General features: G+C 62.7%; 1 protein-coding gene across 6 annotated transcripts in view; it reads right to left on the bottom strand.

The window, feature by feature from the left end:
- ADCY7 (adenylate cyclase 7) overlaps positions 1-12729 on the bottom strand; it is a 55798-nt gene that overhangs the window by 8729 nt on the left and 34340 nt on the right. For all 6 annotated transcript variants that reach the window (XM_055331211.1, XM_055331214.1, XM_055331212.1 and 3 more), the window contains 11 exons: positions 12343-12454; positions 8758-8885; positions 8411-8569; positions 8057-8189; positions 4719-4910; positions 4549-4583; positions 4032-4115; positions 3363-3435; positions 1860-1957; positions 912-996; positions 466-591 (listed from right to left, as the gene is read on the bottom strand). In XM_055331211.1, coding sequence (XP_055187186.1) covers positions 466-591; positions 912-996; positions 1860-1957; positions 3363-3435; positions 4032-4115; positions 4549-4583; positions 4719-4910; positions 8057-8189; positions 8411-8569; positions 8758-8885; positions 12343-12454 — 1225 coding nt within the window. The remainder of the gene's footprint in view (positions 1-465; positions 592-911; positions 997-1859; positions 1958-3362; positions 3436-4031; positions 4116-4548; positions 4584-4718; positions 4911-8056; positions 8190-8410; positions 8570-8757; positions 8886-12342; positions 12455-12729) is intronic.

The raw sequence follows: 12729 nt of genomic DNA, 5'->3' as shown, positions 1-12729 counted from the left end.
AGGGACAAGCCTGTCTGCAGCAGTGAGCATGTGAGCAAGGCCTGAGAACCAGGGGTCCCCCCAGGCTGTGCTGGGGGCCACTCACCCTAGCAAGGAAATGGAGCCTCAGGGTAAGCCAGGCCTCCCCCGGGGGCCACAAAGAAGGTAGAGGATCCCAAGAACACAGGGGGTTCAAGGCATCCCGTCCCTGTGGGGCTGGCCACCTAAGCCCTCTGGGGGCATTAGGTCCTCGTGTGAAAACCGAAGGGGCCGGGGCACAGGCCAGCTGCAGGAGCCCCACAGGGCCTGGCCTGGCTCTGCACCAGCTGCAGCTCTCGGGCATTAGCTACGGGATTCGAGACCTGAAGGTGCCCAGGGCCAAGGATTGGCTCCTCCGCTCCCAGGAAGCACACACAGAAGGAGTGCACAGAAGGAGCCTAGGAGGGCTCCTCGCCAGGGCCCGCCGCCCCCACGCCCAGGACCCACCAGGTTGACGATGGCGATGCTGAGCAGGCTGCCAACAGTCAGGATGGCCAGAGACAACCGCAGCAGGGGCTGGGTCTCCACCCTCTTGGAGATGGCCTGCAACGTACCCCGCGCCGGGCAGCACCTCTGTGGAGTCACAGGGTCAGGTGGCTGGTGCCGTACCCAGACAAGCACCCCTCAGTCCCAGGGTCCGGCAGATATGAGGGGGCCCGAGAAGGACAGTCTCCATGCGTGCCATGCCCCATGCCCAGGACACATGGGGTGTAGACAGAAGGGACGCCCCCACCCTTAGGGGCGGGGACAGCACAGCCACTTGGGGACCACCAGCAGCTAGGAAGGTGGAATTACTGGGAGAAGCCCTCTGCAAAGTGTCACCCAGGCAGGAGGGCACGGAGGGCCAGTGGGGCAGGGCCCGGCCGGGGCCCACTCAGGGGCCTCCCACTCACCAGGAACTTGTGGGCAAAGCAGAGGCCCAGCACCAGCCCCAGCACACAGGCCACCAGCCCGAAGGACACACCCAGAGTCACCATCCTGGAGAGCAGAAAACCCTGGTTCTGGGGGACCGTCGGTCCAGGGCCAAGCCGCAGGCAGGCTCCCCAACCCCCAGCACCCAATTCTTGGGCTCCTGGCCACCTCCTGCCCCACACCCCCAAACTGCTATCTACACACAGCCATGGGATCTCTGAGAACTGTGCTCCAGCGGCCCCGCTCACGACAGGAGATGTCTGGGCCGAGTGTCTAAGGAAGGGGCCACGCAGCCTTCGGACCCACAGCAGACACACGAGTACCACGCAGAAAGGTTTCCCATTTGGTCTTTATTAAGCGCATCCTAAACCTCAATCCTGATGAATCCTTTGGCCTCACCACCCTTCCCTTAGCCCCCAAGTAGCTGTCCTGACGCCTTCCCCAGGACCTCCCCGCTGCCCTTCTCCCACCCGCGGGGGCCCTGAGGCAGCCGCACGGATCTCGGGGCTCCTGAGATCCTGGCCGTGTACCCAGACAGGGCGTGAAGCCCTGCGAGCCTGTTTCCCAATCTAAGAGGGAGATGGCAGCGGCCACGGTTCTGGGAGTCTGCCCTTCTGGGACAGCAAACGTCTCAGGCAACAGGGGCACACTGACATCCCCCAGGGCCACACGGGTCTCAGGGGACTGGGCAGGTGAGGTGCGTGCGAGACGGAGAGGCCTGGAAACAAAAATAAGCCCCGTTGACCCCAGGTGTGGGGCCACAGCCCCTGATCCAGTTTCTGGGATTCCAGGTCTCAGTCACAGAATTCAAAGAACCGGCCCCTTCCTGCCGCTCAGGCAGTGCGCGCAGGTGTTCTGGGGGCCCTGCCGGGCACTGCCCTCCTGGCCCGACCCCAGCACACCTGCCCATCCCGCCCACCCCGGCCGACCTGGGCATGAGCAGGACGTGGACCAGCAGGATGCAGACGAAGATGAGGCTGGCACAGGCGAAGTAGTGGCGGGCCCGGGGGATGGGCGCCAGGCGGTACTGGGGGCGACAGGGGCTGTCAGGGCTGGCACCTGCAGGGCCACTTGCTCTGACCCCCCCCCCCATGGCCCATCCCGGCTCAAGGTCATCAAACCTCACACCCCTGGGGGGCTTAGTCTGTTAAGCTCGGGTCACGATCCCAGGTCCTGAGATCGCGGGTCCTGAGATCGCGCCCCTCATGGGGCTCCCTTATCAGCAGGGAGGCTGCTTCTCCCTCTCCCTCTGCCCCTCCCCCTATTTGTGCATGTGTACTCGCTCAATCTCTAAAACAAATAAATAAATCTTTAAAAAAAAAAACAACTAACACCCTCCTTGGGTTCCAGGTGATGATGGGACATCAACATGACTAAATGACCTTCATTCAGTTCCACTGTGCCTTGCTCCCTTCCCCTCCCCCACATCACCTAGGTCTCTGACTCTATTTCCCTGAGAAGCCCATGGTCCCAAGCCTGTGAATGGGAACCAAGTCTGAGCTCTGGAGCTGGTGGTGGGTCTGTCCGCCCCCAAATTCAGGAGTGAGGCCGGGCCTGAGTCCCTAGCTAGGGGACAAGAGGACCCCATGCTGCCCGTGACTCTACCCCGGGCACAATCTCATGATCTAGGGCCACGAGGACTCCTGCTTCGAGTGAGCACACCCCGGCTCAGGGAGTCTGGGAGCCTGCCCCAGGGTCACACAGCTGCAGGTTTCCCTCAGGCCCCGTGCTCTTCACCTAGGGAGCCCCCTCACCTAGGGAGCCTACGCCACCTCGGGAAGCCCCGGCCAGGGAAAGACCCCATCCCCCCCCCCCAATCCTGGAAGCAGAGAGGGGAGGGAGGTCCCAGCACCAGAGCCCTGTGGCCTGGGCCACCCTCTCAGGCCGCACCAGATGCAGGTGGCCCTGAGAATCTGTGAAATGGGCAGCAGTGGCCGCGTTGTTCAGCCGTGTGAGGTTCCAAGGACATAACACGCATACTGTGTGGGCCTGGGACACTGCCAGAACCCGCAGGCCCTCAGTAAGTAAGTAAACAGTTGGTAGTGGTTCAAATGTACGCAGCAGCCAGAAGAGAGAACCACTTGGCTCCTTTCGACAGCTGATACTAAGCTGGGTTTTTTCCCGGTTGTAAGGCTGATATTGCCCAGATAAGGCGTGCACTGGCCCTTATCCACTGAGGTTCTAGCACACGAAGGGAGCCAAGGTCTCCCAAACTCAGCGGGAGAGTCACTAACGGGGCACGTGAGGTATAGGAGTGAGGCCAACAGAAGAGGCCAAGCAGGGCTGGACGGGCCCCCACCCCACCCTGGGAGCCAGCTGGGGGATTCCCCATCACCCCCCCTGGACAGACGTGGGAGTGGTGGCTGCTCTGTGGCCTAAGCGCAGCCCCCAGGCCTTGGAGACCTTGTTCCTGGGCTGCTGGGGGGGCTCACCTCTCGCTCTAAGCCCTTCTCCACGAAGAAGAATCCAAACATGTAGAAGTCATCAGACTTGGAGCAGCAGGGCCTGCGGGGAGGCAGACACAGGCAGTGAGACATAGGGCCTGGCCAGACAGGGGAGGGGGTGGGGGGAGGGCCGCCCGCAGAAGGGGATGGGGGGAAGAGGGAATGGAGAGGGGGAGGGGAGAGGGAGGGGAAGGAGGGGAGGAGGAAGGAGGGGAGGAGGAAGGAGAGGAGGAGGAAGGAGGGGAGGAGGAAGGAGGGGAAGGGGAGGAGGAAGGGGGAGAGCCCACTTTCAGGAAGAAGGAGGAAGGGGAGGAGGGGATGAAGAAGGGGGAGGGGGCAGGGGGATGAAGAAGGGGGAGAGGGAGGGGCAGGGTCCACCCAGGAGATGGGGGAAGGGAGGTGGGGAGGGGGCAGGGCCCACCCACAGGGGGAGGAGGACGGAAAGGAGGGGATGGGGGATGGGGGATCAGGAATGGGGCCCCACCCTCCCAGGCAGGGAGGTGGGGGGAGAGGTCTGCTCAGGACACCACATGGGGGAGGCAAAGGAGCCACCACGGGGCTGGAGCTGGGCCACCAGGCACTCAGGCACGAGGTGAGCCTGGCCACGTGGGGAACCCCCATCTGAGGGGGATGGGGGCAGAGGCCCTGGGGTCGCACCTCGTGGAGCTAAGCCCCTCGATGGCTGACAGCATTTCCTCATCGTAGGAGTCGTCCTCCGACCGTCCCTTGGGGGATGCGCTCCTGGATCAGAAACCCACAATCAGCCCAGGACCACGTCCACTTGCCCAAGGGCCGGAGTGTACACGAGCCGGCTCACCTGCCTGGGTCCCCAGAGCCTCATGTGGGGTGGCAGAGGAGCAGGAGGGCTCCACCGAGGCCCAGGGAGAGCAAGCGGCGGCCCAGCATCGAGCAGCAGGCCCAGCTGGCCAGCAGCGCAGCACAAAGCCCACCACCCACCACCCCCGCTATGGGGTGCGGGCTGCGTAGCCACAGGCGCGCCATTGGTGTTCATGAAGTCCTGATTCCAGGCCACAGCAACCTGCATGGTCAGGGCCGCCCCCTCTGAGCTGCCCTCCCGGACAGAGGATGGTCAGGGCAGACCCTACGGGGGTGATCAGGACTTGGCCAGGAAAGCAGGCCATGGTCAACAGAGAGAAGGGGACAGTGCACGTACCTGTCAGGGGTCCGGTGGCGCCGCAGGGGAATAGTCTGGAAGGGAAGTGGGGGGCAGTTATGCTAACGTTATTACCGCTATATGATGTCGCCGTCTGTCCCAGGACTGGGGGCTCTCGTCTCCCGCACTCTCAGACGTGCGGGGCCGGTGTCTGGACAGGATGGGCCTACCTTGGGCCTCCGACCCCTGGTGACCGGGGTCTCGCCGCTGCTCACGCTCTCACGGTGGTTGAGGTGCGCAAAGGGCCGCGCGGCCCCCCAGGACTCCAGGTAGCGGGTCATGCGCACGGACGCCCGCATCTTCAGGGCTGCGTCCCCCTTGGGCTTGGGGAGGTGCTGGCTGGGCGGGGGCGGCTGCTGGCTCTGCAGGCAGACATAGACACGGCCCGGCCTGTCCTCTCCCTCTCGGCCCAGGAAGGGGCTCCCCACCCGCCCCCAGCCTGCTCCCCCTGAAACGCAATGATGCCCAGAGCGCTGCTGGCCAGGCTGGTGGAAAGAGAGAAGGGCAGAGATGCCGCTGCGTCTGCAGTCCCTTGGGGACTGGCTGGGGCCCAGTGCACGCCTTGGCTGGGCTGCCGGGGAGGTCTGGGCACAGGCCCTGTCCTTCCCAGGTGGCCGGGAGATCAGGGGTCACATACAACTGTGCATGGCCCCTCAGACCCTTCTCAGCCTCCCCAGGGAAAGATGGAGCGAAAGTCCTCAGCCCAGAGGCCCCGCCGGCCCCATGAGGCTCTGTGGACCCCTTGGGGCCTGAAAGCCCGTTGGCCTCTCCCCCCAGAGACACCCCGGGGAGACAGCGCCCAGGAAAGCCACAAGCAGCCTACCCGGCCCACCCACATGTGGTCGGCACATGTCCTTCCCAAAGGGAGCAGCTGGAGGAAGAGGAGTGCGGCCAGGAACCCAGAGAGGCGGAGAGCCGGCCTGCAGAGCGCCAGCCCCGCCCCTGGGCAGTGTTCCAGGGGGTTCCACTCGTGTGGCCCCCACGCCGCGGCAGGGACCGTTACCTGCCATGTGCCTGCTGTGGTCGGGGAGAGGGTGGCTCAGCCAGCCTCTGCCTCCTGCAGGGCCCCCTGCGCCACCACCTCCCCCTAAGAACAGCAGCTGGGGACGGTCCCTACTGGGAGGACGGGCAGGAGAGAAGAGGGCGCCGAGGCCGCCGGAGACAAGCCTGACCCATCTCCAAGTCTCCCTACCCTCCGAGGGTTCTGCCTTCCCGGAGTCCCTGTCCCCTTGGGTCCCTGCCAACGCCCACAAGGACCAGCACCTACGGCCACAAACACTCGCTAAGCCACAGGCGGCAGCTTTCCTGGAAGCTTCTGGCCTCGTTTCAGGATAGAAACATTTTTAAAGCCTGAAATGCGCCTGTCTGCCTGGCCGGCGGGGACAGCTGGAACCCAGGCTCTGTGACAGGCCCGATCCCTGGAGCTGGGGGCGGAGGCACATGCTGGGTCACCCCTCCGCTGGTCGGCCACTCTGTCCATGCAGCACCCTGCGCTCAAGGTCAGGGTCGCTAGCACTTCTCAGACACCGGGGCCCCCAGAGAAATAAATGTGCACTAAAGATCCATCGGCTCTGAGTAAAAAGGCACCTGTTCCAAAGTGGGCACCTGCGACCTCCAGACCTCCACCAGCTACAGGTGACCGCCCCTGCCCCCTGCCACCTCTGGAGGCTTATCCCCCAGGTGTCGTCACACCTACGGAGGCCAACATTGGGGAAGACCTGCCACGGCCACACCGGAGATCCGCGCGCCTGAGCACGCGTACAGTGGCCCCTCTGCACACACAGGGCGGGCCTCCAAAATACGTCGTCAGGCCAAGGAAGCAAGGCACCTGGGCTTCGTGAGGGCGATGGGAGTCTCTCAACTACTCACATAGACATCGACATCCCTGTGGGAGGGAAACCCCAGTCGGAAGGGACGTGCCGGCTGCGGATAGGACGTGATGGGGACTGGCTACAACCCCCCCTTTGGGGTTTTTGAATTTTCAACTATGCGAACAAATGACATTCGACAAATACAGGGAAGGTAGGGTGGCTGGAAAAAATGAAGGATGCCCAGTTAAATCCTGCACAAAAGACACACATGCTAAAATGTGTACATCAGGCGGCTCAGTGGTTGAGCATCTGCCTTTGGCTCAGGTTGTGACCCCGGGGTCCTGGGATCAAGTCCCACATCGGGCTCCCCGCAGGGAGCCTGCTTCTCCCTCTGCCTGTGTCTCTGCCTCTCTGTAGGTCTCTCATGAATAAATACAATCTTTTTTAAAATGCAATAAAATAAAATAAAAATGTCTTCGTCGTTGGTCTGCAACTGAAGCTTGCCTACGAGTCCCAGAGCGGCCTTGCTGAGGGGCGGCCCCATGGGCCAGGGCTGGGGGCCTGTCTGCCACCGCAGTGCAGGGCCGGGGCTCCGCTTCATCTGTACACAAGCTCTCGGAGCACCTGCTCCACTGCCAGGCACTGCTCTAGACATGGTGACCGCAGCCTGCAGAAGAGGTTCCCCCACCCCAGGCCCACCCCAGGGAGCCCACACTGACAATAAACAAGCAAAGAGAATAAAGGAAGGGGAGCATGTGCTACCGAGCCAAGAGGGCTGGGGACAGAGACAGCAGCACTGACAAGGGTCCTGCGGCACAAGAAGCCCGGCAGTGGAGGGACAGGGGCTGGAGTGACGGGCACTCAGGAGGAAGGAAGGTGGGGTGGGGTGGGTCAGAGATGAGGGCAGGGCCCAGAGCCGTGGGGTGCGAGCCAGTACCCAGAAAGGGTTCCCCGGATGCCAGCTCAGCATCCATGGCCCAGGGCCCAGCTGGGGAGGGGAGGGCACCGGGCAGCTCTCATCCCTGGGGAACATCTGGGGGCCGGGGAGGCTTGCCGGCTGGCCCTCCGCTCCCCCGGAGACTGGCAGTCGGGCCAGCACGGAGGACAGGACGGCCAAGGCCAGAGCGAGAAGGAGCTGGAAAGAGCCCGTCGTGGCCGACATTCTTGAGCTAGCCCCAAGGATGATTCACCGAGGCCGCCAGACGAGCTGGCCTCCCGCGGCAGGAAAGAAGGGCCTGTGTGGGCGCGGGCAGGCCCGGGGCCCAGCGGCCCCACAGCAGCTCAGCAGCGGCCTCCGCCACGGGGTCCTGAGCAAAGTGGGGCCTCCAAGCAGGTGGAGCAGGACCCGCGACGCACCGAGGCTCCTGCCTCGCGGCCCCCTGGCCCTTCCCCGCTTTCCCGAGTCTTTATCCAAAGCGCGTCTTTTCAAAATCCAGGGAATTAGTGACAAGCCCTGGAAAATCAACTAGCAGTGACTATCGTTTCTAGAATGTTTACGAGGTGCCCAGTCTGTGGTGAGTGCCTCATGCTGACCAGCCCTTCCTCCTCCCGAGGTCAGCACTGTCGTCACTCCTATTTCTCAGAAGTCGCGTGGAAGAGGAAAACTCTCCCCTTCTGTGGGGTCTTGCCCCAGGGCCTGGGCCCCCCAGGGTCCCCTCAGCCCACCCCGCCCGCCGCCTGCCTCTGAGCCCTCGTACCCTGGGGTCGATGACTAGGTAGGTGCGAATGTTCATCTCCTTCAGGTAGGGGTCCCGCTGCTGCCCGTGCCCATCCTCCACCTCATACGCCTTGTCCAGGTGGTTCAGTGTCGCCTCGGTGATGTGCACCCGGCTGGGGGAGACCCGAGTCAGAGCAGCAGAGCCCAGAGAAGGCTGGCACCCGCCCGGGGGTTGCACAGCATGCAGGGCCAGGCAGCAGAGCCCAGATGCTCCCCCAACGCATCGAGGTCACTGCTCCCATCTCTGACCCCACTCAGACCTCCCTTCAGCTGGCCCTGACTTGGCCCATAGCCTCTGACCCCACCACCCCACCCCTGTCCCGCAGAGCCTCACCCCGGGACTCCAGCTGCCTCCATCCTGTTGGCCAGGGACACGTCGTGAGACCACACGTCATACTGCCACTTGCGCAGCCCGATGACACCACACAGCACGTTTCCTGAGTGTATGCCCACTCGCATGCTAATATCCACACCCGTGGCCTCTCGCACCTGCCTGGGCAGAGCAGTCTAGTCACCCCGTCCCAGCCAGGGCTGCCCAGTGACCCAGGCAAGCCATCCCCACCCAAGCCTCAGCTTCCTCATCTGCAAACTGGGTACAGTGTGTTCCCTACCACGCCTTGGGAAGCAGGAGGTCCGTCATGGGGATAGGCACAGCCCCCCGGGCCTGTGCATGGTACCTACTTGATGGCCTCACACATGTCCAGCCCCATCTTCACACAGTTCCGGGCGTGGGTGGGCAGGGATACGGGCAGACCCGACACGCAGTAGTAGCAGTCTCCCAGGATTTTGATCCGCATACACTCGTTGGCCTGCGGGGGCAAGGTGAGCAGGGGCCTGGTCGGCAGACAGCTGAGAACCAGGGTGCACACTGGCCAGCCCCCCTCCCCACACCCTTCAGAGGGAGCCAGACTCCTTCCAGCTCCTTCCAGAGGCTTCCTCCAGGGGAGCTTCTTCTGGGCCCACCCAAAGGTTTCTCCAGGAGGCACCCCTAAGCAAGCACCAGGGATGAAAGCGAGCGTTACTAAGGATGGTCACCATCCCTCTCTGAGGGAGATGCTGTCTTTGCCTCATTCCACCTTGCAGTGTGGAAGTGTGTACTGAGCACCTGGCCCTGCCCCAGACACCGGAACACAGCACTGAGCAAAACAGACAAAACTCCCTACAACATGCGGCTCGCATGCCAGTGGCAGTTAGATGCTAAACTAGACTAATAAAATCCACAGACCCGTGGTAGTGATAAGTGCTAAGGAGGACAATCAGGGGTGTGGGGGGAGAGAGGCCTCCCAGAAAAGGTAACATTTGGGAAAGACCCAAAGGAACCGAAGGAACAAGCCACACCAGTATCTGAGGGAGCGTATTCCAGGAAGATAAAAGACACAGCATGTGCAAAGGCCCTGTGGGCAGAAAGCTTCTTGAGATCCAGCAAAGCAGCCCATGCAGCTGGAGTGGAAGACATAGGGGACCTGAAGACAGGTGGCAGGTGCCACAAGCCAAGGGGCCAGCAGGTGTCCAGGTAACTGGAGAGATGGCTGGCTGCCAGGGATGCAAAGCAGCAGGGTCTGGGGAGTGGGGAGATAACAGAAAGATGGAAGGGAGGACAGAGGCTGGGGCCATATAGGAAAATGCCCCTGAGGGAAGGGGGCCCAGGCAGGCTTCTGGGGTTCCACCTGAGGTAGTACTGTGGCCACTCTCTGTTAGCCCTCGGCAAAGGTGGCCTTGGGATGGGCATTTAGGGACCCTGAAGGAGGAGCTACAAGCTGGCTCAAGCCCCGCCCCTCACAGAGGCCTTCCGTGTGGGGGGGAAGCTAGGGCTGGGGTGCTGATTGATGCCCAGCTCCCTCCTGCAGGGCCCCTAAGGGCCGGCGTCTCCTAGCCCGTGTCTCCAGATCCCCCATCCAGCCCCTCCCCGCCCACCTGGACCACCGGGCAGGGCGCCTTCCCTCCCAGGAGGCCCCTGCACCTGCCCAGCCTCCCTGAGCAGCCCCTTCACTAAACCCTCTTCCAGGGAGCTCATCTGGGCGCCTGCCAGCTGCCTCCCGTGGGGCCCCGCCTGCCACATGCTGCGTTCTGAATAGCCTGGCAGACGATGAGAGGACACGGGCTTTTCTAGAAAGTAGGAAGAACCTTGGAGAGGGCCTGGATGTCCACAAACAGGCTCGGGGCTCCAGCCGCCCTGACCCCCACCCCATCCAGGCATGGGACGGCCCCCTGGAGCCGGGCTGCCCTCCAGGGACCTGGGGAGGCCGCGTTCCCCAGGCTCTTCCTCCACACAGCTGACAGGTCCACTCTGCCACTTGGAAACCGGGGAAGCCGCATGAGTGTGTTGGGGGCAGTAGGTCCTGGGCCCAGATGCAGTGAAGGTGCCTCCGGGAGAGTCGGCCCCGGGTCTGGAATCTGACTGCTCATAGGAGAGAAGTCTGGGACCGGCCCTGTCCATCTCCACCCACGGACTAGACACTCCGGCCAGGAGGCCTCTTTCTCCCCATCCTGCCTCCTGCCCCCGCCACAGATGGAGGGCTGTCCAAGAGGACAGGGCAGGTCCCTGGGCTTTGGTGGCAGGGGAAGGGCCGTGGCTGACCGGAGGCCAGGCCTCTAGCTCACACATGGCCCAGCTACCAGGAACCCCCATCTGCCGGTTTAAAGGACGTCATGGAGGGAGGCTCCTAAGGGAGGGCTCCAGACGAGACGGGCCCTCTGAGTCACTCGGTCCACAGTACCTGAGGGACAGCACTCCAGGGCACCCCTGGCCACAGCGTCCTCCTGCAGTTTGGTCACCCCGCAGTGGCCAGCCCCTAAGATGGAGGCCACTTCTGTTGAGGCAGTCCCTCCTCAAACAGGGCAACCCCGACCACGAGAAAGTCTTCCTAGTGGGAAGCAAGCCTGAACTTGCTTCCCACCAGGGTCCAGACCACTGATTCTCCACACATGGAGAATTCTCTCCCCAAGAGGCGCTTCAACATTCCCCCAGGTGTGGGCACAGGTGTGGGCTTTCACTGACACTTTGTACATGATGCCAACGCGGCCAGCACAGACTGCCACGGCCTTAAATCTTAACACTCGGGTCTCTACTTAGTGGCCGCCACTCAGCCTGTCTTCACCTGAAGCTGGGCCAGGTGCCCCCCAGGCCCCCTTGGCGGCCTACAGCCCTCTTCAAAGCGCACAGCATACAGGGCAGGCCCAAGGCCCCACTGGAGTTCAAGGATGCCACGTGGGAGGCCTCACGACCATTTGACAAGTTAATGAATGAGCGCACACACGCACACGTGTACACACACACAACCACCCCTCCCGGGCCCCATGTTGCCCAAGAAGACAAACACTGAGATCCCAGCCCAGCCCTGCCCTCTCCAGACCGCACCCTGCTCAGCTGCACCTGGGAACCCCCTTCACCCAATGCCCTCCCCTGCTCGGCACCTGCCATGTTCCCCAGCTTCCTCGGGTCAAGTTCTCCTGACCTCAGCCCCAAATCCTTGCATGTCTGCCCCTGGCACCTTGTCCCCCTCACACTCTACCCAGTCACAGTGAGTCACGTTCATTCCTAGGGCCCCCAGCGGCTTCTTTCTACTCCAGCCCTTTGCACATGCTGTACCCTCTGCCCAGAACTCATTTCCTCTTCAGCATCTTTTTAGGTTTCTCAAACTTTACTTTTCTTTTAAAGATTTCATTTATCTACTTATTTGACAGAGAGAGAGAGAGAGAGAGAGAGAGAGAGAGAGAACACAAGCAGGTGGAGCAGCCGGCAGAGGGAGAGGGAGAAGCAGGCTGCCTGCTGAGAAGGGAGCCCGGACCTGGGGCTCGATCCCAGGACCCCGGGATCATGACCTGAGCCGAAGGCAGATGCTTCCCCGACTGAGCCCCCCAGGCACCCAGGTTTCTCAAACTTTAACACGTGTGTGGTTCACCAGAGATCTTGTCAGAAGGTGGGCTGCGGGCGAGGCCTGCACTGCGCGGTCCTCCCCAGCTCCCCCAGCTTCTGCTGCTCTTGTGCAGGGAGATGGTGGCATCTCTCCTCCAGGCAGCCTTCCTGAGCCCCTGTGCAAGCCCCCGTGTGTGCTGGCAGTCTCCCCACTGGCCCCACTCTCTGGGGACAGGGTTCTGGCTGCCGTGGCCACCACTCAACCTCACTTCCACGGTGGAGCACCCGGAAGCATTTGCTGACTGGGTGCTGAAGTCCAGCCAGGGCCTCTGCACGCTCACCCCAGCACAGCACTGGGCACACGTCATCCCCAGGGGGCAAGGGCACGGCACAAAGGCCTGTGGGCTCACCTTGGCGATCTGGTCAAACTTGCCGAAGAGCTCGTTCAGCACCACCACCAACTCTTTGGGGGAGCAGTCGCTGGCCAGCCGTGTGAAGCCCACGATGTCAGCATAGAGGATGCTGGGGGCCGGGTGGGGGCAGGGGGTCAGAGCCACATCCCTGGAAGCCCCTGAGCACCCACCAGCCTTGGCCTCAATCACCCCGGCCACTCCTCAGCCTCCGGAGGGATGGGAAAGAAGCTCCGGGCCATACGGATGAATTAACGTTCCAGAGGGTTGGCATTAAGTAAAAGGCAGCAAGCCTCAGAGCTGCAGAGCCCTTGGGAACTGCCGCCCTCAGGCCCCCACCGCTGCAGACTGCAGGCTGGGGCGCCTTGGAATGTCCTCCCCACACCT

Source organism: Nyctereutes procyonoides, unplaced genomic scaffold, assembly GCF_905146905.1.
Source record: "Nyctereutes procyonoides isolate TBG_1078 unplaced genomic scaffold, NYPRO_anot_genome, whole genome shotgun sequence".
Taxonomy (NCBI): Eukaryota; Metazoa; Chordata; class Mammalia; order Carnivora; family Canidae; genus Nyctereutes; species Nyctereutes procyonoides.
This window is presented reverse-complemented; position numbering and strand designations above follow the sequence as displayed.